The 26,682-nt window shown below is 37.9% G+C and overlaps 2 protein-coding genes across 2 annotated transcripts; both read right to left on the reverse strand.

Annotated features, from left to right (window-relative positions):
• Positions 1–19,913: 19,913 nt before the first annotated feature.
• Positions 19,914–21,418, reverse strand: LOC145950923 (uncharacterized). Its single transcript, XM_083062865.1, has one exon. It carries the CDS (start codon positions 21,407–21,409, stop codon positions 20,744–20,746), a length of 666 nt encoding a protein of 221 aa, XP_082918991.1. The 5' UTR covers positions 21,410–21,418; the 3' UTR covers positions 19,914–20,743.
• A 343-nt stretch (positions 21,419–21,761) lies between these two features.
• Positions 21,762–25,246, reverse strand: LOC145950438 (uncharacterized). Its single transcript, XM_083061527.1, has 3 exons — positions 23,492–25,246; positions 21,902–22,456; positions 21,762–21,803 (listed from the first exon to the last, which is right to left on the reverse strand). Exons 1-3 carry the CDS (start codon positions 25,244–25,246, stop codon positions 21,762–21,764), a joined length of 2,352 nt encoding a protein of 783 aa, XP_082917653.1.
• Positions 25,247–26,682: the final 1,436 nt, after the last annotated feature.

Below are 26,682 nucleotides of genomic sequence, written 5' to 3' on the forward strand. Positions count from 1 at the left end.
TTTAAAAGAGAAGTGTTATAATAACACAGGTGTAACTTTTACTAAGTATTACATCGCTCAATAACGTTATATTAAATGTGAATTTTATAAATTCAACCGTTAGATTGAAAGTTTTTTACTCTTAGATCATATATACAAAATTTTATATGAATTCAAGATAATTTGATACTTCATTCTTGTAAAATAAAATTGACGTAACATATACATTTCAAAATATATTAAAATATGAGCACTTTGATTACCTTCAAGTTGTTGTTCAATTTTAACAAAAATTGATATAAACATATAAAGTGATATGAACTTTTAATTTAACGATTGGATTTACAAAATTCACATTTAATATAAAGTTATTGAACAATGTAATACTTAGTAAAAGTTATATCAGTGTTATTATAACCCTTCTCATTTTAAAATATAAAAATTATTTAAATTTTTAAATTTATAATAGATAATTTAAATTGTATCATAATATTAATTTTAAATAGAAATAAGTAGATTGTTAATTATAAAAGTAAGTATATATAAATAAAAGATTAATTAAATATAATATAATTATTATTATTGGTAATATAATTATTAAATATATTATTATATTTTTATAACGGTTCGGATACACCGAAATGAGAGGGATCCAAAGTTAGTATAAGTATGAGATTGTATATTTGAGGATGACTTAAATGAATTAATTTGTACTACCTATACTGACAATATGCATATGCCTTTCTGTAGCTTATCTCATAAGAACTCCACAGTTAAGCGTGTTTGACTTGGAGTAATATAGGGATGGGTGACCTTCTGGGAAGTTTCCTAAAAATTGTCTAATTAAGGACAAAACATGCTGAAAAGTGAAGTATTGTAAAATAGAATCCTTGAGAGGTCAAATATGAGTATTTCGTAGCGACCAAATTTGCAACGTCTATAAAATTTAATAAAATAAAAAATAAATCTTTAGCGACCGATTTATTCGGTCACTAATTGGTCCCCATACACATCAGCGACCAAAATCATTGCAACCATTTTACGACCAAAATTTTCGGTCGCTAAACCAAAATTTTCGGTCGCTAAATAGTGACCGAAAATTTTTTGGTCGCTATATAGTTTTGCGACTAGGGTTTTTGCGACTAGGGTTTTTGCGACTACTTAAATTCAGTCGCTAATTCGGTTGCTAAGGCAAATAGCGACCGATTTTAGCAATTTAGCGACCAATTTTGGTGGTCGCTAAATGCAATTTTTTTTGTAGTGCCTTTTGAAGTGAGCAATCTCTTGATTGCTTAAGCTTGGGTGCTTCCTTCCTAGGCTTAGGCCTTGTCATCCGAAAAAGTTCTTCCTCCAAAGAGTTCTTGCTTTCGGTCACAAGTTTCCTTGAAGAGGATCTGAGCTTAGGTGAAGCTAAGGAGAGGACTTCATTCACTTCTCCTTTACTTCTCCATCAAAAGTCCAGAATGGCCCGTTTTGAATTTGGAACAGCCCGTTCTGCTGGATTTTCGTGCCTATAAATAGTAGGCTCGTGCACAGTACTCATGGCCAGAAATTATAGTCTCTTAATAGTCTCTGTAAAATCTAGAACGCTTCTCTTTCTTTTTGTTGTATTTCTCGAGATTTGTGATGCATTTTAAAGTGTGAAAGGTGACCAAAAAGCACCTCAAATTTACTACATTGGAAGTATATATAAAAGCTTATTTTAAGATATATCTTTCTTTACTATTTATCCTTTCTAATATTATAAACGAAGGAATCGTATAAACATTTTAGGGCAAATCGTGTAAATATGTGAATAATTATTAATAAAAAGGAAACCTAATATTTAAATTATTGTTTGCAATCGTGCTAGTTTCATTATAGGGTATACCGATTCAAGGCGTCGTAGGGTGCTTAACACCTTTCTTACACGTAATCGACTCCCAAACTAAGTTCTGATTGTGAAGGTTATTTTGGTATTTTAAAACTCTTTTTCTTCTTTTTTTTTTTGATGTTTTGAGAAAAACATCAGTGACAACTCTTTAAAATCTTTTCAAAAATCATTAGTTATCCGAGTATTCTTTAATTAATTAAATTTTTAAAATAAAAATTTAAACCATATGTGGATAAGAAAAAATTTTGGGTTCTGACAATTCTGAACGTGTCAAATAAGAAAAGTAATGTCTAAATAAAGTTAAAGTTCTCATAAAAAGAGTTGTCCACAAAAAACTGCCTATAAAGAATCCATCCCCATCGTGATAAACATGGTTGCTGATTTGCGTATCGATTCTTGTCGATAAATATGGAGGCAGGGAGAAAAAGACCCTTTATCCTAAAAACATAACTTTTCCACATTTGAATTTCAATAGTTAAACTCATCACAACATGAAAAACAACAACTTAAAAAGTAGTTACAAAATATTACGAGTTTCAAATTTCCATTAAGTTAAATTTCAAATTTTCCAAAGTGCAGAAAATGGATCTTGGTGAATATTAATATTTAACCTCCGATTATTATATTCTTAGCTTAAATCCTAATTAAAAGTGAAACAACTCAAAAATTAACGATATATAAATGAATGGTTTAAATATATTTTTAATCTATTAAATTTAGGATAAATTTATGTTAAATTTATTAAATTTAAAATTATTTTTTTAATTTTATAATTTTTAAAAATCTTATATTAACTTCTTAAATCACTAATAATATATTTAAAAATGATAAATTAAGATAGATATATAATATCAATTAAGTTTAGTATTATATTTTCAAGGCTTAATATTATATTTTCACAGCTTAAATATTTTCACTAAGAGAAACACTAATAGGAAGATTTTGTATAACAATATTTGACAAATTTCTTTAAAAAAATTAAATATAAAAATTAAAATAAAATATTTTAAAATTACATGATTAAAAATTTTCAATTTTAAATTTGAGGACCTAAACAAATTTAATTAAAAATACATTTAATTCCAAATTAATAAACATTTTTCCTTAAACTATAATAATGCAATAAATGTTAATTAACTATCTGCTAAAAAGTAATTGAGATAACAAAAGCAGCTACATAAAATAAAAGTAAAAAATTAAAATAAACAAATAAATAAAAACTGAGTACGGGTTAGAGAGGGATGCAATCAGCTTTTCAATACTCTTCCTTCAATTATTATCGCAATAAAGTAAACTAATATTTTCCTTTTTTCTTGACAGGTGATTGAAGAGGCCACGCATCTGTGTTGCAGCAGAATTGCAAAGGTGAAGTTGGAGCTTGAAGCGGGGCCCATTTATTTATTTATCTTTCATGTTGTTATAACTATCCTCTACTTTTTCAGCTCATTGTTCATTCAACGTGTGTTTGGACATATAAAAGAGAATTAAACACAGATTTATTTATATATATATATATATAAAATAAAAAAATAGAAAAATAATTAATTATATAAATTAAAAATTAATTTTTAAATATCTAAAAATTATACTGTTAATTATAAATTTTACATTCTATATAAATTTATAATAAAATTGTACCTGCCTAAGGACACACTTGTAATCTTTTAAGTCTGAAGGTCAAACGAGAGCTCTAGACTAGGCATGGCAACGGGGCGAGGCGGGGGTGGGCTTTACGTTTCCCGCCCCCGCCTCTGCAAATTTAAACCACCCCCGATACCCGCTGGGGGTAAAATTTGAGTACCCATCCCCACTTCCAGCGGGGTTCGGGTTTTCCCGCCCCGGCCCCGCCTCTGCTCCTATTTTTTTTATTTTAAATAAATATGAAAAAATTTAAAAAAATAAAAGAAAAGTAAAATAATATAAATTTTTACATATAAATATTTATAATTTTGGTTTATATATATATACAAATAATTTTTTAATTATATTATTAAGCGTGGCGGGGGCGGGTACGGGGTGGGAATTAACATCCCCGTCCTCGCCCCCGCCCCTGATTTTATCAATTGAGGAAAACCCGAACCCGATAAACACGGGTTTTCCTCGTCCAAATCGAGGCGGGTTCGGACGGGTACCCACGAGGGTGGGTTAGATTGTCATGCCTACTCTAAACAAATGCTCCAAAAGGAGGGAGGGTACCTGCAAAAGGCACTCTGACGCTCAAGTCAAGACAATCACGAATCTCGATAGTAATAAATGAACAGTAACCTACCTCGTTTTACGTGACTTATTTATACTACTTATAATGGGCCCTGAGTGTGGTGGGCCTTCTCTAACATTTACCAAATTAGGTAATATGGTGTTAAACGGCTGATTATGCCTTTATCATGTATTTGTCCTTGTTAATCATGATCATCGTTCTAATTATGGTGTTTAGTCGTTTCGGCTGTTGGCCGAGTCGAGAAGTATAGGACTGAAGCTATTCTTTTAGTCTCAACCTTCGACCGACTGAGCCGAGATGTTATAGGGTTGAAGCTATTCTTCGAGTCTCGGCCTTCGACCAAGCCAAGACATTATTTGGTCGACTAGTTAGGTTGTTAATATGGCCGAGTCTTCGACGCTTTTGGCACAAGAGGCCTTGTAGGTTTGGCCATCTCGACCATTGATGCGTTTGAGAGTCGTGATAAACCAGGTGATGTTGAAGTCCTTACATCCCGGCCATCTCAGCTGTCTCGGTGGCCGAAAGGGCGTGTCAAGTGCCATTTCACCTGGCTGATGTGATCCTCCTAGTACACAAGCCCCCAAGCCTTGAGGAGTAATGGGATTAAAAGGGTAAAGCGGATCACCAAGCAATTCCAAGAGTCAGCCATAACGATTATAGGTCTTTAATGTTGAGGTATATGAAAGGTTGTTTCGTTTGGAACCGTTGGATCGAAGAGATCTAATGGTGTAGGAGGGCGTGTGACGTTTGAATTTCCTGCCTTTGAGACAATATAAATAGGGCGCAAGGGGACCACTTTGCACGTACTTAGCATATTTAGAGTTGGACCGAGACCGAAGAGTTATCTGAGGCTGATACTAAAGAGGGCTCTAAGACCGAGACCGAGTTTTAAACTAAGGTACGTCTTGATTATTTAAGAATGGTGGATGTCGAGGGAGTTGTGCGAGAAGAGGTCGTGGAAGTGAGCTCTCAAGTGGAACAAGCGGGTCATTCTTATCCAAAAGCCAGTCAGACTCCCCTTCTCGGCCATCGTCTTCTAGCAACTCAACTGTGGAGTCTAGTATTCTGGCAAATGTAGAATGGGCGCAACAAACTAGCCAGGCTGAGAGTGAAGACAGGGAGTCCTCGGTGATTATATCTGATGGTCAGCCACGTACGACCGTGGTTGTCCCTTCAGCGCGGAAGTTCCCCCTGTCACTATTCTGGGCTATGAGTGGGTAAATGGGGAGGTTTCTAGTGTGTACTCTTGGTTCATGACTAAGGAGTCAATAAGCTTGTTGGTAATGGTCGAGAAGTTTATTAAGTTCCGTCAAGAAAAAGAGTCGTTTCCCATTTTTCTCCAGTCGTGCCGAAACAACGGGGGGCCCAATCCGGACTTTGAATTCCTGGGTCAAGGGAATTATAAATATAACTTCTTCTATGTATATGATTATTCATTCCGAGACTTGGGTGTCACTGATGGAAATTCTTGAAGGATAATTGATGTTTCCTTCAAGCTCCACCGTCCAAGTCCTTCTTCTCTTGAGGTTGAGACACTTGCAATGGCGAAAGCACCTTTGAAGAATCTTCAATGGTGAAGAAGCCATAAAGAGGTTCGGTAGCTTCTCCAAGAAGCTAGAAGATTGAGGAACCAAGGCACAAAGGTGGAAACCTTTGTGAAGAACCTAGGGAGAAGAGTTCTCCACGGATTCTAAGGGCTTTAGAAGAGATAATTTGAGAGAAATTTTGAGTTTATTCATCCAAAGTGTGGAAAAATGAGAGAGTTACAAATTTATAGAAGTAGGTAGCTTAGGGAGCAAGTTAACCTTAACCATAGTTCAAAGGAACCATGGTTTGGTTGCTTGACTGACCACCCTAGTTTAGGAGGCTTGTGGAGCAAGCTTCTCAATTAGCATGCTTGGGAAGCAAGCTAGATGAGAAATTTATAGCACAAGCTTCCCAAAGCTTAAGAAAATGAGAAGTAATTCGGCTAAGGAAGGAACAAGGCAAGCTAGGCTTCCTTTAGACTATTTTTCTCACTAATCCGTTTCAAAAAATGTTTGATTTGATTTAGTTAGGTTCATCAAAAAATGATGATAGCTAGCTAAACAAATCCTTGAAAAATTAGGAGCAAATCAAGTCTAATATGTAAAATTTTTCCTAAGCCCAATTCTGGCCAATTACTAGTCACACCCTCAAGCATTGCTAATTACCACCCACTTCTACTACTGAAAAAATAGAAAAAGAGTGATCTTCAATACAAAGTTAAATGGAGTCAAAGTCTCCAAGTAACCTACCCTAAAAACAATATACAATGGTCTATAAAAATGAAATAAAGTGCCACACAAATATAAAGGCAAAAAGGTAAACCTATACAAAGAAACTATGTACAATTTATACAAAAGAACTATGCCTTCTTTTCATGATAAGGTGGTCCATATGAAGAGTACCTTGGGCTTGGAAAGCCCACTAGTCTTCAAGGTGTCCAATCCTTCCTGAATGCTCCTAGCCATAGCTCTAGTGATTGGACCCTTGGCCCATGGTCCATCATCTCCTCCCTCTTGAGAAGGATTTGTCCTCAAATCTGTAGGTTTGACCTCCTTATCATCATAACCTGCAAAGGGAATAAGATCACTAACATTAAAAGTGTTGTTTACTCCATAATCATTATGGAGATCTAACCTATAGGCATTATCATTGATCTTTTGTAGGACTTGAAAAAGAACATCTTCTCTTGGATTGAGTTTAGACTTCCTTTGAGAAGGAAACCTTTCCTTTCTCAAGTGAAGGCAACTGCACCCGAACAGCTGGGCAGCCATGCAAGCATTTCTGCAACTCTGTAGATTTCTCAACATCAAGCCAACGCCTATGTTGTTCCTATTCTTTTATTTTCGCGGCCGACCGACAAGGAAAAATGGGTTTCGTTGTTTCACGCTGCCGATTATTTGTTGGCTCCTTACACATCCTCATACAAGAGGTTTAAGGTTGGTTTTTTTTTTTCAAAATAATGATTCGACCGAGTACTGGCAATAAGTACTTTTTTGATTCCGAGGGGGAGCCTCTATTTCCTTTCTACTGGACTCGGGTGTCGAGAAAGTATGATGTTGTTCAGAGGTCCTGTCTTACAGCTGAAGAAAAGAAAGACCTCAAATTTCTTGAACAACTTCCTCGGCCTTTGTCGAGTCGTTCTCTAGTAAAGCTTCCCAAGTCTGCCAAGATTAAGCGTGACTTGATCAGTATATATCTTTCCTTTGCTTTTAAAGGTTGTGTTATCATTGATTTTGACTTTTATTGTGTGCAAGAATTATGGCGAGCATCGGGAGTGATGACTTGGACATCTGCAACCTCATCAGCGACTGAGTTTAAGACTCTATAGTCGGGGGGTATTGACTGAGAACTGACCGATCGAAGCCCCTATCCCTCTACCGAACCAGGTCGATCTTGTGGAGCTGGAGAAGAGGGACAAGTCCAAGGGTAAGGGCCTGAAAGACTCTCAAAGTCACCACGCCGGAAAGAGGAAATTTGATGAAAGGCTCGAGGAAACGACGCGCAAGATGAAGCAGCAAAATTTGCCAACTTTGGCCATGTCGTAGCGTTAGTGGGTTTAGGTTTTCTGTCGGCTAGCACTAACGCCCAAGACATATTCAACCAAGACCTCACATCCAAGGAGGAGCAGGCTTTTTTGGGTCAGTTGAACATGGCCCATAAGTGGGGTTACTTCTGCAAGCTCTAGGCTCGGTCATTGGCTTTGGCTCAAAGCACATCATTATGAAGCCAAATGCTGAGGTGGAAGGGCTCTGTAAACAATTGGCCGAATCCAAGAAGTCGGTGTAGGAGGCATTGGCCACCTTGGCCGAGGCCCAAATGAGTAGCAACAAGTACGAGGCTGAGATGGTTTGTCTTCGCCAGGTAAATGATGACTTGTTGCTACAAGATAAAAAGAGCAAGGCCTCAGCTGCCACTGAAGCTTAAGATATTTAGCGGCTAAAAGAGGAGTTGGCATCCGAGAAGAAAACGTTCGGGTCCTTCAGGGAAAGGGCCCAAAAGAAGGTCCTTTCGCAGCATGAAACCGGCTTCGCGCAAGCCTCTCAGCAAGCGCGATACTTCGGCGAGTTCCCGCGTGACTTCAAATTTGATGTGACAAGGGATTTCTACCGGGGGTCTCTGGTTAACTTGACATAGATTCCCCCAAATGAGCAGCCGGATGTCGAAGCTCCTATGCATCGCCGAGAGCCGAGCCTGACCCGAGATGACGAGATGACATATAAAGAAGAGCCAGCAATGAGGAAGAGGGTCCGAACCAAGGGAAGACTAGTGCGGACTCTTAGAATGATAGGAATGTTTGTATTATGGCCGACAAGGCCTTCTGTATCTTTGTCGAAAGGCCTCTTTTTGTTGTGTTATGACCAAAAGGCCTTTTGTTGTGATGGATCCAAGTAGAAGAGATGAAGCAATGAATATCCCTTGCTTGTATTCGTAGTTGCTCTCTTCCTTGAGACCTTGAATCTGGATAGAAGAATGGAGGAAAAAGACTAGATTTGGTGATCCAAATCTTAGAAGGAAGCACTCAAGTAAGGAGTGCCAAAAAATGCTCACGGATAGCCTTAGAAGGATTCAAATCCCTAAAGCTAAGTCAAGAACCTTTGGTGACTCTTGGAGAGAAAATAGTTGAAGATAATTATCAGATTTCTCTATATGCAAAAGTGATTACACAAGAGTGAAAATGGACTCATATAGGCCACAAATTGAATGAGAAATGGGGCCAACCAAGAGAAGCCAAAGTTGGTGCCAAGTTTGAACTCAAATTTGAAATTTGAATTCAAACTTGGACGTCCAAGCTTGGTGCCCCATGTGGTCGGTCCTCATCTAGAAGCTTAATTACATTTTGATGTAATTTAGGGTTCATTTGAGGCATCACATGTGCAGCCACCTTTGGCATAAAACATGTGACTCAAATGCAACTCTAATTACTCTTAAATGTAATTAAGTTTCTATGATCCATGCCTATTATGTATTCCTTTAAAATTCCTAATCTAATGGCCTAAATACAATGGCCAAACAAATACAATGGAAAGGAAAAATTACAAGAATTAAAATGAGCCCAATATTGGGTACCAAAAGTCCAAAGGCCCATGAAGCCCAAAACTAGGCCCAATAAGCCTAAAGCCCAAAATTCCTATACTAGAGGCCCATAATACAAGACCAAATAATATGAAATCCTACACTACTCAAAATGCAATAAAAGATGGTCATTCATGCAAAGCCCAAGTGAAGAGTACCTTGGGCCCACCAAGCCCATTGGGCTCACTAAGCTTTGAAGCAGTCAAATCTTCTAGTAGTCTCCTTGCCATGGTTCTAGTGGTTGGACCCTCTGGCCGAAAGGCCTTTTGTTTTTTAGTGGCCGTCGGGCCTACTCTTCATGTACTTTTGGCCGATAGTGTCGGTTGAATGAAATATATTTTCAATGTTTAAAAATCTTGCCACATTGACTAAATGTGCAACTTATCTGCGACCGAGAGTGCCTTGTGAGGGAAACCTTGAAGAATTTATGTTGCGTTTGAGACTGATAGGATTCTCGAGTTTTTTGGTCGAGAGATCGTTATCAAATTTAAGTTTTTAATTTATGGTCATGCGTTTTGATTTTGATTCGTCTCCGCCCTTCTATGTTGTAGGAAAGATCTTTGATGAAAAATCATCTTCTAAAGAGTTGTGCACTACTTCTACAATAGAAGTTACTACTTCCATGAAAGTAGAATCTAACTGAATAATTCAAAAAAAAAAATCTCCATGTTGAATTTATTTTGATGTCTAAAGTAGATAATGAGAGACATACTATATAAATCATTAAGCGTTGTGTAATCTTTTTAGTGTATGATGTGACTTAACTCTCTGTCATACTGAATCATTCTTTTCCCACTAATATTTTCAGAATAAATACCCAATTTGGTCCTTTAAAGATGGTTGAGGTAGCCGATAGGTCTCTGAAATATTTTTGTAATATTTGAGTCCTGAAACTTAATTTAGTTATGTAAGTTAGTCCTTTTGTTATACTTGTTAGTTACTAACTTTGTAGGTCTCATGACAAGTCAATAGTTAATTTCCATAATGGCATGTATTCTCTCTCCTAGGTATCTATTCATTGTGTCCATTTGGCAAAGAAAGAAATTGTAGTTGTTTGAATGAGCCTACACCAGTAAAAACAACTCGAATGCCAAACTATTAAGTGGAAAGAAAACCCAAAAAAAAAGAATCATCAATAACAAAATTATGATACCTTTGGGAAAGGACAACTGAAAAAAATTCCCTGGGTTTCTAGTTGTTCATGAAACCCATAACAGACATTGTTTCAACAGTAGTATAGAGGATCATTACCACTAAGCTCTTAGGTGATTCTACCAAAGGAGTTTTGCAATTCAATACACATAATAGAAACACCCATATTCGGTTTATGCATCATTGTTTGAGATCTTTTAGAACAACAACTCATTTTGCTAAAATCCGAATTCAATAATTTAGGGTTAACAATCCTAAAACTATAGCCAAAACAAATGAAGAAATTATGGATGGATGAGACAAAAAAATCTAAGTACAAGAAACCTTATGAAACCCAACAACAACCTTCCATTTTAATCAAAGCACCAATGGCCATAATATTTAAACATGATAAAGTGTTCATTGGTGATTGAAAAGTACTAAAATCCTTGCATTATGGTCCATATTAGGTCATTAGGAGAGAGAAAAATCAATTGAAAGGGAATAGGTGTTAACCTAACACTTAATTACTAATTATATTAGAAATTAACAAAGTTAGTAAATAGGTATAATAGAAAGATTAACTTACATAAAAGAGTTAAAATTTATAAACACAAATACAACAAAAAATATTTTAAGGACTTATCGACCTTGTAACACCTTGTTTTTCATAAAATATAATATAAGTATTTTATTAATAATTTAGATATTTTTAATTTTACTGATCAGAGCTGGTTAATATTTATTTTATTATTAATTAGCTATATTTTGTGATCAATAAATATGTTGGTTTTAGTAACTATTGGTAATTATTTTTATATGAATTTATTGTGAGGTTTTATAATTAAAGGTTATATTATTTAATTATTTATTAAATAATGAGAGGAATTTTTTGAATAACTATGATTGACATTTCTAACTAAAAGGTTAAAGGGGGGGAGAGGGGGTTAAGTTCTTTGAAAAGAAAGAAAGAAAGAACTTGTAAGATCAAAAGGAAGTTTGAAGAATGAAAAGACAATCCTAAATCCCTTGAGGTGTTATCGGTTTTTATGATAACAAACAAATTTCTAAACAGATTAGAGTTTTATAAAAACACCTTTTATGACAACAACAAGAAGCCACGAGTTTCTCTAATGTCGCAACCCGAAAATTTCCGATCTCGCGACTAACGGTTTAGACATCCCTTTAAAGATCTCATCAACTAAGGAACGCCCGGACGCCAAACTAATCCTTAATTAATGGTTTTAAAATAGGTTCTTGGAGTCGCCACCAATGTTTTACTCAAAAACATTGGAAAAAGAAAAGGTTTTTTAAAAATTCAATAATGACCTTGATAGCTAGAATTGGGTTCGGGAGTCGGTTACGTGTAGGGAAGGTATTAAGCACCCCTACAACGCACTCAATCGGTACCCTATGATGAAGTTAATGTGATAAGAAATAATAAATTAAATATTAAATCCCCTTTATTAATAACTATTTACATACTTGAAATTTAAAAGATACAATTAACCCTAAAATGTCTACATGATTATTTTTATTATAACAATAATTATTATAGATAAGAAATAAAAAAGAGAGAAAGAAATTAACTGAAATACCTCTTGAATGAGCTCTATTGGATCTTCAAAATAGGGAGATTTGAGGTGCTTTGTGGAAACCTTTCGCACTACAATTGCCTCACAACACTCAAGAAATACAATAGAAGAGAGAGAGAATATAGAGATGCGACACAAATATCAAGAAATATAATAAAATGGAGAGAGATCGAGAATTTTCGTGCTCAAAGAAGTCTTATTCGAAATTTCTCTGGCCGCCCTGAGAACTATGCCCGAGATCTCTATTTATAGGCATCAGATGTGGGCCGGAACGGCCCGTTCTGGATTCAGAACGGCCCGTTCCGAATCCGAACGTTATGTACCATTTTAGTACCCTAGAACGGCCCGTTCTGAAATCAGAACGGCCCGTTTCGGGGAGGAAGAACGGCCCGTTCCGATTTTGGAACGGCCCGTTCCAGATAACAATTTTTAGGCCATTGAGGAAGCCTTGGAACGGCCTGTTCCAATTCGAGAACGGCCCGTTCCGGACTTGGGAACAGCCCGTTCCAATTTTGGAACGGCCTGTTCCGGGCCACTAAAAAAAGTTAATTTGGGTTTTTGGGCCCTCTGATGTCCTATCTTGTTTGTATGCCCCCCGGACGAAATTGGGTGTCTACAACTGCCCCTCTTTACTTGTCCTTTGGAATAGCTGTGTTGTTTTTCCAAAGGCAAGTAAAGACGTAGACATTTCGTCCGGGTCTTCTTCTCGTCTCTGTGTTGATGCTTCTACGTTGCTTCCCTTAGACAAATGCATTTTCTTGTTTCCTCACCCTTTAGAGCAGTTGAGCATTGATTGCGTACTCTATTAGGTAACAAGGTTGACAAACTGTATACCTGATCTTCAGTCTTCGAGTAGAAGCTTCATTGTTTCTCTTTTGATAGTGAGGTGGAGATCCGGTTCTTCAACCTGTTGATGTTGAGTATTGTTGTGCCGGCCTCTCCAAGCCGCCTGCTGATATTGTGGGTATTATTGTGCCGGCCTCTTCAGGCCGCCTGCTGATATTGTGAGTATTATTGTGCCAGCCTCTTCAGGCCACCTGCTGATAGTGAGTATTATTATGCTTGGCCTCTCCAGGCCGCCTGCTGATGCTGAGTATTATTATGCTTGCCTCTTCAGGCCACCTGCTGAATGCTGAGTATTATTATGCCTAGCCTCTCCAGGCCGCCTGCTGAACGGTGAATATTATTATGCCTGGCTTCTCCAGGCTGCCTGCTGAACGGTGAGTATTATTATGCCTGCCTCTCCAGGTCGCCTGCTAATGTTGAGTATTATTATGCCTGACCTCTCCAAGCCGCCTGCTGATGCTGAGTATTATTATGTCTGCCTCTCCAGGCCGCCTGCTGAATGTTGAGTATTATTATGCCTAGCCTCTCCAGGCTGCCTGCTGATGTTGATGATGTGATTGCCCTTTTTCTATGGGAGGACGTCTGATGAAGACGAGGATTGCTAGTAGGTGGTGCCCTTGTGATGGTGGGAAAATGAGTAAATGATGAGTATTATTATGCCTGACCTCTTCAGGCCGCCTGCTGATGATGATGATGTGATTCCCCTTTTCTTTGGGAGGACGTCTGATGAAGACGAGGATTGCTGGTAGGTGGTGCCCTTGTGATGGTGGGCAAAGGAGTAAATGATGGGTGACAGAGATTCTAGTGTTGCCCCTGCCATGTGAGTATTGTGATGCCTCTCCAGGCGCAATGTTGAGTTCTTTTGATTCATTGATGACTGATTGTTTAATTGTTGATGGATGGTTGTGGAATGAAAGACTGCCCCTAGGTGGATGGGCAGGAGATGTTTGTTATGCCCCTGTGTTGGTGGGCAAAGAAGTGGATGGCTGGCAGGGATTCCAGTGTTGTCCCTGCCACTTGAGTATTGTGATGCCTCTTCAGGCGCCTGCTTGAGGTAGGTTTTTTTTCTATTCGTTGATGACTGGTTGTTTATGCTTTCCTGTTTGATGATTGTTGATGCCCCTAGTTTGGGCTGCATTTTCCTCTTGTTGGGATGATATCGATTGGAACTTATGTTTCCCTTTTTGGCTTTTCTTGTTGAGATGCAAAAAATGTTGAATGCTTATTTATGCATGATGATAGTTATTGCATATTTTGAATAATTTCCCTTTGATAAAGAAAATTTTCTAAGTGTGTGAAATGATTTTGAATGCGTGCAATGCATATTTTGATTTTTTTTTTCTTTCCCCTTTTTTTTTAGAAGGTGGCTCTCATTTTCTCCTTCTCACGAAGAGACTGTTTCGATCGATGCGCAACATTAGTCATATTGGTCGTTTGATGTATTGAGTCATTTTGGGGCTCTTTTTTTTCTTTTTGTTTAGAAACCGTAACTTTTGCCTAGGATGTATCCTAGCGGGTATTTTTTTGCTTTTCTCTTTTTTTTTTGCCCTAATTTTTGCCTAGGACGCCCTTTGCGGGTTTTCATCCCAGCGGGTCATTTTTATTTATTATTTTTTTTTACATGTTCAATTTTGACAATCATCAACAATATACGTCATTGTGATTGGACAAGACAGAAAGGATGAGAAAGCATGATTTAGAATGGATGGTTAATGGAGGTAGGATGATTTAGAATGAATGGATAGTGGAGGTAGGTGAGTGTTTAAGTTTTTTAAACAAACATTTCCTTGGATAATTATTATAATCATTCTCCTAATTATCTTGAGCTACATATCTGAGTCTCAGGCAGAGTCTTCGCAGAATTTGGCCCCTTGTAGAAGTGTTCAAGCCGCCTTTTAGCTTTCAACTATGGGAGTTGTCACTTGCTATTTTTCTTTTTAGATCCCTAATTTTTGCCTAAGACGTGTCTTAGCGGGAACTTTTGATTTTGATTGATTTTTTTTTTTTGCCTAAGATGCCCTTTGCGAGTTTTCATCCTAGCGGTATTTTGCAAGTGATATATTTTTTGGCATAACAGTTCTTTGCTTTGACAAAACCTCTTGCCATCTGGGTCTTGGAGGACCAGTGCCTTTAATGATTAACACTGCCCTTGTCACATACACCAAGGAGAAAGATGATGCCTCGGCATATAAGTATTGGGAGTTCTTTTATGGACTGAGATTTGTGCTTCCTTTGTCAAGCGAAATTGAGTTGAACATTTTGTAAGACTCCTTTTGAGCAATGAGAATCTTATGGTTCTGCATTTGATCACTTTCTCATCTATGTGTGTTTTGAAGAAGTGATCTCCTTATCTACCTTAGACTCAGACAATGATCGTAGATGTTCAGAGTTTTGATTAATTTTATTATCTTTAGTCATATTTGTTTGTTTGTTGTTTTTTTTTATGGTGATTGATTTTGGAATTAGATGTGTAACACAAGAGAGAAAAGAATAATCACAAGAGATTTATGAAATGACGTATATTATTTGATGAATGCAAAAAAACTTGTACAAGCCCTTATTTTGAACTCTTGACCGTGGGCAAAGGTTATGAGTTTGAGCAAATATTTTTTTTATTTTTTTATTTTTTTATTTTTGAAAAAAAGAGAGCCCCTAACAACTGTCATTCCAAGATGGTTACTCATCTAGTCATTCCTTGATGTGTGCTGTGTTGGCCTCAAACTTGAGCTGCCCGGCGTCAATAAGCTCTTGTACACGAGATTTCAAAGCCTTGCAATTTTCTATGGAGTGGCCTACTGCCCCAGCGTGATAATCGCATGTTTCCTCTGGCCTATACCATAGCGGGTAAGGCGGTTGTTGCTTTCTTTATGGTGGGGTTCTTACCAGCATGGATGCCTTCATCAATTGGGGGAATAGCTCTGTGTAGCTTATAGGAATTTTGTCTAGTTCCCTTTCCGCTTTTCGTGATGCTTTGGTCGTTCGAGGAGTAGCGGAAGAGGTTAGAACATTAATTTCATTTCCCCCAAAAATCTTCTTATACCCTTGGCTTTCAGGGGATTTTCCTATCTTCCCACTTTTCAGACCTTGCTCGACTCTTTTGCCGATAATGACTATGTCGGTAAAGAGAGTCGAAGTGTTCCCTATCATCTTGTCATAATAGGGTCCACTTAAGGAATTGATGAACATTGTCACCATCTCCTTATCAGATAATGAAGGCTCTACTTGTGCAGCCGTTTCTTTCCATCTCTGTGCATAGGTTTTGAAGGACTCGTCGCCCTTCTTGCTCAAGCTTTGCAAATCAGACCTATCAGGAACCAGGTCGATGTTGTACTTGTATCAACGAAGAAAGGCGTCGGCTAACTGTTTCCATGTCTGGATCTTCCCTCCATCCAACTGCATGTACCAATTGAGAGAAACATCTGAAAGGCTTTCCTGAAAACAGTGAATTAGGAGTTTTTCATTGCTCACATAGGCTGCCATCTTCCTACAGTACATTGTTAGATGTCCTTTTGGACAACTGGCTCCAGTGTACTTTTGAAAGTCAGAGATTTTGAACTTGGCGGGGAATTGGATATCCTGCACCAGACACATATCCACAGCCTCTTGAACGTCAAAATTGTGGCCTTCCACAGCTCTCAGTCTTTCTTCCCAAGCGTTCAGATGATCTTTGGAAATATCACCAACGTTGCTAGTTGTAACACTCCAAATTTTTTTTAAAAGGTATTTTTGTAATTAATGGCATTTTGTAATTTTAATAAAGGAATAAGGGTATTTTTGTAATTTTATTATTAATGGCATTTTCGCAATTTTATTAAAGTTTGAGGGGTAAAAGGGTAACCTGGAACGGGCTGTTCCAAAATTGGAACGGGCTGTTCCAAGCAATAAAAATATACTGAAATTTCAAGTTGAGAACGGGCCCAGAACGGGCCGTTCCAACAAGGAGAACGGGCCGTTCTGGAGGGAGAACGGGCCGTTCTGCTGAGATTGAGAACGGGCCGTTCTGGTTTCAGAACGGACCGTTCTGCTTTTTGAAAACGGGCCGTTCCGATATTAGAACGGGCCGTTCCAGTTGAGAATTTTACGCATATTTGAACGATCCAGAACGGGCCGTTCCGAAATCAGTACGGGCCGTTCCGGGTGCGTCAGATTGCCTATAAATAGGAGGCAGGGGGCTGTGAAAAATCATACAGCCAGAAATGGAAATTTAGAGAGAGAAAGAGAGAGAGAGAGAGAGAGAGAGAGAGAGAAAGAGAAAGAAAGAGAGGGAAAGAAAGAGGGAATCCAGAAGGGGGAGGTTCTGCTCAAGTTTTAGCTCCTACTTATCCAGGTAAGGGGGAGGAGAACCTTATCTCTTTAAAATTTTGTCTACTACTATTTTTATGTTATTTTTTATGTACATTTATTTAGTGGGGTGTCCCTAACCTCATTTATTTGCTTAACCTTTGATTATTTTTGTCTATAATAATTATTAAGGTGTTCATATTTTATATTGTTCTTACTCCTCTCTTTTCTTTGTTTTTATAAATTAAATATATTACAAAATAGATGGATCTACTTTGGATTCCAGATCATTTTGCAGATGTTATAGCTGTTATCTTCCTTGGAAGGAATTGGAATGTGGAGGCTATTTGATGAATCTATTACAATTTTTGTAAATTTATTTTCACTATCAATGTAAATATTGTAATAAAAGTAAAAGAAAAATATATTGTGTAAAATAATACATTATTGTAAATATTTTAGAACGATATATCATGTATTAAATTCACAAAATATGATTGTTCTTTACCTTTATCTTTATTAAAAAAAATATATTTTTAACGATATAATTGTGAAAATATTATATAAGAAAATATATAATTATTATTATATAAATTGGGCGTTAGAATCGGGCGTTACATTAAGTGGTATCAGAGCAGGTCGATCCAATCGGCCGTGAGTTATGAGGTTACCGTGCTCATTTGGTAGAGTTTATAGTTTTAGCGAATGAATCCAAGAAGGTTTTGAATGTTTTGATAAAAGGCTCAAGTGTACATCTCTGTTATTTTATTTTACATGATTTGGAAGTTATAAATTATTCTTAACTAGGAGGCACTGCCACCTTTACTGAAATCAATTTATATTTCCTTTATTACTTTTAAAATCTTATTATATGATTTATTATATTTGATGCTTATATATTGATTTTTTATGGGTTAAGTTGAATAAGGGTTTTATTTTAGTTTCTAAGTTCTTTGTGCTAAATATGTAAGTTATTTTGGTTTAGGATTGTAGGAAGAAGCTTAAATAATGGTTTGAAAGTGTTTTAAGGTATTTTTGGGGCTTTAGACTTTGGTGCGCTCTTTTAGTGATTAGTGCAGAGAATGTTTTAGCTGCAATTTTACTGTGCTAGTACAAGTATTATATTGTCAGAATTGAATTTTATGATCTTCATAAAAGTTGTAATCTTGGATGTTAACTTGTCAAGGGCACCAAAATCAGGTACAATGGAGATTAGAACTTTCGTTATGACTATTTTAGTAAACAAAGGTCTAGCTGTTAGCGCTGATTATATCTATTACAATTTTTGAAAATTTTAGCTAAGTATATGATCATTTTAGAATTTCAAGTCTTCATAAGAGTTGTGACACCCTTCTACCCCATAATAAATAAGTAACAACAATAAGAATAATTCAATAAATATAACATCAAGAAGGGTCCACATATTTTAATAAAAACTCATAGGTTCACAAGTCTTGAAATAAATAGAAATAATAATAATAATAATAATAATAAAGTTTTACTCTTAAAAGAAAATTATCAAGGTCTCTAAAGAAAATGAAAGGAATCCAGAATTTACAAATATAAGGTGAATATAAAACTCTTAAAAATAAGTCTCCTCAAACGACAAATAACAATTCATAACTAAAGCATCCTAAATTCATGCCCCAATGTCACATCCTATCAGAGCAGAACCCTTTCCCTTTAGAACTCAACACTATGAGTGCCTTCATCTTCACCTAAAAGAAAACCACATAAAAACAGGACGGTGAGAGATAGATAACATCATATATGAACATAGAGCTACCCAATTCCCACCCCACACCGTGCACCAAAATATCATCATTAAATATAAACAACAAATACATCTCATATAATTACCAAACATCATTTTTTTTTTCAATCATACAAGCTTTCATACACATGCTCACTATATGCTCATACACATCTCCTCTCCTAAGAGTCTCAACTTGGCACTCCGCACAATGGGCGTACCTCGTCAATTCCCTTAGTTGTTGCCAATGCGGGCATACCGTTCTCACACCCTCTCAAGGCCGGTATGTTGCAGGGTTAAACACCCAGCGGCCCGTGCAAAGGCAATCCACCCACCGTTAAACCCTCTATGGCCAGTGAGTTGCGCAGTTAAACACCCAACGGCCCACGCATGAAATCCCTCCCGTCATGGTCCCCCCTGTCTCAACCCCTCTCTGGGCCCAGGGTCCAATGCAATATAGCCACGTCTGGCTTCTCAAGCACCACATGCAACTCATAAGTCTCATGCAACTCATGCATCCCACGTAACTCATAATTAATGCATCTCCATTATATAACATCATCACATGTCAATAACAATCCATGCAATATCATCCTCACATGATAGGTACCTATCATTAAGTTATCAACATCATAGATCACAAATTTCACATAATTCTTCACACACATCACAATATCTATGACATTCAGTTAATAATTTAACCATAACTCGAGATATACATATCCTTTCTAAGTGATCCCAACTCCATTAGAATCCTAACATCAATATCTACAACTTTCATGAAGAACACAAATCCTAATAAAGTCGTTTAGGTTACCATTCAGGGCTCACAAAAATTGATGTTGTGGTTCGCACACAGATTGGAAGGCTCAAATTGCAACTCACATAACTTGATAAAATATTAATATTTTTACACGATTCTTGTGTCCCAATGGTAGCCCCAGATGTCTAGTTTCTAACAAAACAAACGGCACTCGATTTGGATAACTACACAGAAAGATATCACAAAATTACAAACGTATGTCGGGGTCCCGACGCCCGACGCCCAAAACTGGCGCTGAGCGCCCAAATCTCTGCCCAGACTCCCCTCTGTGCAATTAAACCTGCGTTTTACGAGTTCCAACAAGGTTTTTACCAATTTTCACTACTTCTACACCCCGTTGGTTCAGTTTAACTCCTTTTATATTCTTCATACGTTCCAAATCAATCCATACACATCTCAAGCCTCAAAAATTGGTTTCCATTGGTTTTACAAAAAAAAATCTAAACTCTTCTTAACACATAAAATTCAAGTCATCAAATTTAAGGATAAAGAATTAACAAGAAAGCCCCAATGGAATTCAAAGACAATTCAAGAAATAAGTCCTTCCAAATGAATTAAGAATTTAGAACATCGATTGCACAGATAATCGTTCAGAATTTTAAATAGAGTTCCTAGAGGGACTTAGGGATTTCCCTCACTACCTGAACACCCCTATATTCACATATGAAGAAACCCATCCCCCCGTACCTTAAGGATGATGAACGAAGGCCAACAGAAGAACGACAGAGCAATCTGAACACTTTACGCCTTCCTTCAAGAATTTTCTCCTCTCCCCTCTTCCTTCAAGCGTCTGACGTTAAAATGAATATTAGGTAACTGACTACCCCCAAAACCCCTCTAATAATTCCGACTGGGCCAGGCCCATACTCACTCGCCCATCCCCCTCTATTTAATTAAAATGGTAAATAAATAATTAAAAAAAATAAAACAGTTTCAACTTCTATAATTATTTAAAATACTAATTTATTTTCTGCTCTCTAGAATATAAATATAAATAACTACTAGACTCAAGTTTCTCTCGTAAATATAATTATTATTATTTAGAATCTACTGCAATTTTATAAAATTACTAAATAAAATGATATAAATTATTTTCATAAAAATAGTAATTAATTAAAATTTAATTAATTAAAAATTTAGGATGTTACAACTCTCCCCTCCTAAAAGAAAATTCGTCCTCGAATTTACCTGAAGCAAACAATTCCGGGTAAGAATCCTTCATCTTCTCCTCAAGTTCCCAAGTAGCATTTTCCGGCGTTGCTCCACCCCAGACCACCTTAACCAAAGGAATTTCCTTACCTCGAAGTTGTTTCACCATTCGATCCTCAACTCTCACCGGTATGGTTTCTACTGTCAAGTTTTCCTTAACTTCAAGATGATCCGACTCAATCACATGCGAAGGATCATGGATGTATTTTCGAAGTTGAGAAACATGGAATACATTATGAAGATTTGACAAATGTGGAGGTAAAGCGATTTGATAAGCCACTGTACCGACTCTCTTAAGAATTTGATACGGACCGATGAAACGAGGTGTAAGCTTTTTAGACTTCAATGCTCTACCAACCCCAGTCCATGGAGTGACTTTCAGGAATACATGATCTCCTTCTTTGAATTCTAAGTCCTTCCTCCTCTTATCAGCATAACTCTTTTGTCTACCCTGGGCTGTTCTCATTCTATCTTGAATTAACTTAACCTTCTCTGTGGTTTGTTGTACTACCTCCGGTCCTAAAACAAGATTATCTCCCGGCTCACACCAACACAAAGGTGTTCTACACCTCCTACCATATAGTGCTTCATAAGGTGCCATGCCTATGCTAGAATGAAAACTATTATTATATGTAAACTCTATCAAAGGTAAGAAGTTATCCCAACTACCCCCTTGATCTAACACGCAGGCTCTAAGTAAATCCTCTAATGACTGTATAGTTCTCTCAGTCTGACCGTCGGTTTGAGGGTGATAAGCTGAACTAAGTCTAAGCTGAGTCCCCAATGCTTGTTGCAAACTCTCCCAAAATCTAGAAGTAAACCTAGGGTCTCTATCTGAAACTATGCTAGATGGTACACCATGCAATCTCACAATTTCACTAATGTAAAGCTTAGCAAGTTTCTCTAGGGAATACTTAATATTAATAGGTAAGAAATGTGCACACTTGGTCAATCTATCTACAATCACCCAAATAGAATCGTGCCCTCCCACAGTCCTAGGCAAAGCAACTACAAAGTCCATGGAAATGCTATCCCACTTCCACTCTGGTATACTCAAGGGTTGAAGTAATCCTAAAGGTTTTTGGTGTTCTACCTTAGCCTTCTGGCATACTAGGCAAGCACTCGCAAACTCCTCTATGTCTCTCTTCATTCTAGGCCACCAAAACATCTTCTTCAAGTCTTGATACATTTTGGTTGAACCTGGATGGAAACTAAGTTTGCTTTTATGCCCCTCTTCAAGTATCAAACGCCTAAGGGTAGCCTCACTAGGTACACACACACGGTCACCAAATCTTACTACTCCATCGCTACCCAATACAAACTCTCCACCACTACCTCCTTCTATCGCCTCTCGCCTAGCCACTAAGAATGAATCCTCTAACTGAGCATCTCTAATCTCCTTCAACATGTCATTGCTTACACGAATCATGCCTAATCTTATGCTACTAGAGGTAGTCTCACAAGCTAAACTTAGATCCCTAAACTGAGCTAGAAGGTCCATCTCTCTAATCATCAAGGAAGATATGTGAAGTGATTTTCTGCTTAAAGCGTCCGCTACGACATTTGCCTTACCTGGGTGATAACTCAACTCAAAATCATAGTCCTTCAAGAACTCAAGCCATCTCCTTTGTCTCATATTTAACTCTTTCTGATCGAACAGATACTTAAGGCTCTTATGGTCGCTAAAAACCTCGAATTTAGAACCATACAAATAGTGTCTCCAAATCTTTAAAACAAATACTACAGCTGCCAATTCAAGATCATGGGTAGGGTAATTTCTCTCATGGATTTTCAACTGCCTAGAAGCATAAGCTACTACCTTTCCCTCTTGCATCAACACTCCACCTAGCCCCATCTTAGAAGCATCACAATATACCACAAAAGGTTTATTAAGGTCAGGCAAAACTAGAACTGGTGCACTAGTCAATTTTTCCTTAAGGGTTTGGAAACTAGTCTCACACCTACTATTCCATACAAAGGGAACTCCCTTTCTAGTCAATTCAGTCAAAGGCAATGCTATCTTAGAAAACCCCTCTATAAACCTCCTATAATACCCAGCTAGTCCAAGGAAACTTCTAATCTCGCTCACAGATTTAGGGGATTCCCACTTAAGCACAGCTTCTACCTTAGAAGGATCTACACCGACCCCCCCCTTTGAAATCACATGACCTAAGAAACTCACCTTTTCTAACCAGAAATCACACTTAGACAATTTAGCATACAACTGTTTCTCTCTTAAAATCTCAAGTACTACCTTTAAGTGCTCTTCATGCTCCTCTTTAGTTTTGGAATAAATGAGTATGTCATCTATAAAGACAACTACAAATTTATCCAAGTACGGATGAAAAATTCAGTTCATATAATCCATAAAAATTGCAGGAGCATTAGTCACACCAAAAGGCATTACAAGGTATTCATAATGTCCATATCTAGTCCTAAATGCAGTTTTGGGTATGTCCTCCTCTTTCACTCTAATCTGATGGTAACCTGACCTAAGATCAATCTTACTAAACACACATGCCCCCACCAGTTGGTCCATAAGGTCATCAATCCTAGGCAATGGATATTTATTTTTAATCGTTACCTTATTGAGTTGGCGGTAATCTATACACAACCTCATGCTACCATCCTTCTTCTTCACTAATAGGACAGGTGCTCCCCAAGGTGATACACTAGGTCTCACAAACTTCTTCTCTAACAGCTCCTCTAGTTGTTTCTTAAGCTCGGCTAACTCCAAGGGCGACATCCTATAAGGTGCAGCTGAAATGGGTCCCGTCCCCGGTATTAAGTCTATGGAAAACTCTGTCTCCCTCTCGGGTGGTAGATTAGACATATCCTCAGAGAACACATCAGGGTAATCGCATACTATAGGTAATCTATCCAAGACAGCGCTACTCTCAGAACTCAAAGAAGCTAGTAACATGTATACCTGGGCATCTTCTCTCAGAGACACCTCGACCTGGTTGGCAGTCAAAAAGTCTTTGCTCTTTCTCTCAAGGGGTTGACCAAAAACAACAGTTTTATCAGCACAGTTCAAAAGAACATGGTTGGAAGATAACCAGTTCATACCAAGAATGATGTCTAGCTGACTCAGAGGCAAACAAATTAAGTCAACTAAGAAGTCTCTACCATTAATATGAACAGAACAATTCAAGCATACGCCGGACGTAGAAACTGACCCACTAGTTGGCGTCTCCACACTCAATACAAAAGGTAAGGAAGAAACAGGCAATCTCAATTTGGAAACACAAGCATGTGATATGAACGAATGAGTCGCACCCGAATCAAACAATACAACTAAAGGAATTCCAGCAATGAAACCCATACCTTGGATCAAGTCGTCGGATTGAGCGACTTCAGTACCACTCAAGGCAAATACTCTCCCTGTAGCTTTCGGCTTACTGGCACTGCCGCTAGCACTAGCACTCCTGCTGATACCGGTACCCCGACTAGCACTAGCACTCCCCCTAGCCTCTCCACTAGCCGTCACTGGTCCTTGCTGTGCACGAGGACAATCTCGATAAATGTGCCCCCGCTCATTACATCTGAAACAGGTGACCTCCCTATCCCCACATTGATTAGCTCGGTGCCCTGGCCTCCTACACTTGAAGCAAGTGAAGGAAGGAGTAGAACCAGTATTCCCAGCTCTAGATGTCTGGCTCGTGGATGGAGCTTGACTCCTCCTATGCACCGAACCCTCACTACCCCCGTTACTGTTTGAATTTCCAGCAGGACGAGAGTAAGGCTTACTCCTGCTAGAAGACCCATGCCTGCTCTGATTCCTTACAGGCCCTCCACTTTTGTAGTGAGCAACTCTAGCCCGATTATCTTCATCATAAACTCTGCACTTGTTCACCAGCTCGTGGAATCTAGCAATGCCCTGGTAGTTGAAAGCTTGCTTGATTTCTGGTCGAAGACCACTAATAAATTTCACACATTTCGCTTCCTCATTTGCAACACCCTCATAAGCGGGACAGAATCGTACCAGTGCCTCAAACTTGGCCACATAATCTGCCACAATATCATCCCCTTGCTTCAGCTCAAGGAACTCCACCTGCTTTTTGTTGCGAATATCTTGTGGGAAATACTTCTCCAAAAACAACCTCTTAAAATTATCCCACGTCATCGGAGTACCCTCAGCAATCATCCTCTGGTAGGTACTCTGCCACCAGATTCCAGCATCAACAGACAACATGAAGGCAGCCAAAGATACCCTCTGTACCTGTGGACATTCAATAGCTTGGAATATCTTCTCCACCTCAAACATCCAGTCAGCAGCACCATCCGGGTCATAGCCACCACGGAAGGTAGGTGGATGGTTCCTCTGGAACCGAGCAAGCCAGTCCACTTCTTGATGTTGGTTCAGGTTGCCTACAGCCTGAGCCATAGCCATCAAGGCCTCAGCGATAGCACGATCATTCCTACCTCCCCCAGACATCACTTTTCTGATTCACAGAAAAGTAGAGAGTCAAAACAAAACAAACCAATTAAAACAATCATCTCAGTTAAACAACATCACAGCACAACCCACAGAAACATAGCAAGCTCATAACTCAAGGCCGAATGAATCAACCAGGCTCTGATACCACTAAATGTGACACCCTTCTACCCCATAATAAATAAGTAACAACAATAAGAATAATTCAATAAATATAACATCAAGAAGGGTCCACATATTTTAATAAAAACTCATAGGTTCACAAGTCTTGAAATAAATAGAAATAATAATAATAATAATAATAAAGTTTTACTCTTAAAAGAAAATTATCAAGGTCTCTAAAGAAAATGAAAGGAATCCAGAATTTACAAATATAAGGTGAATATAAAACTCTTAAAAATAAGTCTCCTCAAACGACAAATAACAATTCATAACTAAAGCATCCTAAATTCATGCCCCAATGTCACATCCTATCAGAGCAGAACCCTTTCCCTTTAGAACTCAACACTATGAGTGCCTTCATCTTCACCTAAAAGAAAACCACATAAAAACAGGACGGTGAGAGATAGATAACATCATATATGAACATAGAGCTACCCAATTCCCACCCCACACCGTGCACCAAAATATCATCATTAAATATAAACAACAAATACATCTAATATAATTACCAAACATCATTTTTTTTTCAATCATACAAGCTTTCATACACATGCTCACTATATGCTCATACACATCTCCTCTCCTAAGAGTCTCAACTTGGCACTCCGCACAATGGGCGTACCTCGTCAATTCCCTTAGTTGTTGCCAATGCGGGCATACCGTTCTCACACCCTCCCAAGGCCGGTATGTTGCACGGTTAAACACCCAGCGGCCCGTGCAAAGGCAATCCACCCACCGTTAAACCCTCTGTGGCCAGTGAGCTGCGCAGTTAAACACCCAACGGCCCACGCATGGAATGACTCCCGTCATGGTCCCCCCTGTCTCAACCCCTCTCTGGGCCCAGGGTCCAATGCAATATAGCCACGTCTGGCTTCTCAAGCACCACATGCAACTCATAAGTCTCATGCAACTCATGCATCCCACGTAACTCATAATTAATGCATCTCCATTATATAACATCATCACATGTCAATAACAATCCATGCAATATAATCCTCACATGCTAGGTACCTATCATTAAGTTATCAACATCATAGATCACAAATTTCACATAATTCTTCACACACATCACAATATCTATGACATTCAGTTAATAATTTAACCATAACTCGAGATATACATATCCTTTCTAAGTGATCCCAAATCCATTAGAATCATAACATCAATATCTACAACTTTCATGAAGAACAAAAATCCTAATAAAGTCGTTTAGGTTACCATTCAGGGCTCACAAAAATTGATGTTGTGGTTCGCACACAGATTGGAAGGCTCAA

Source organism: Cajanus cajan, chromosome 8, assembly GCF_000230855.2.
Source record: "Cajanus cajan strain Asha chromosome 8, NIPB_CcT2T_4, whole genome shotgun sequence".
NCBI classification, from domain to species: Eukaryota; Viridiplantae; Streptophyta; class Magnoliopsida; order Fabales; family Fabaceae; genus Cajanus; species Cajanus cajan.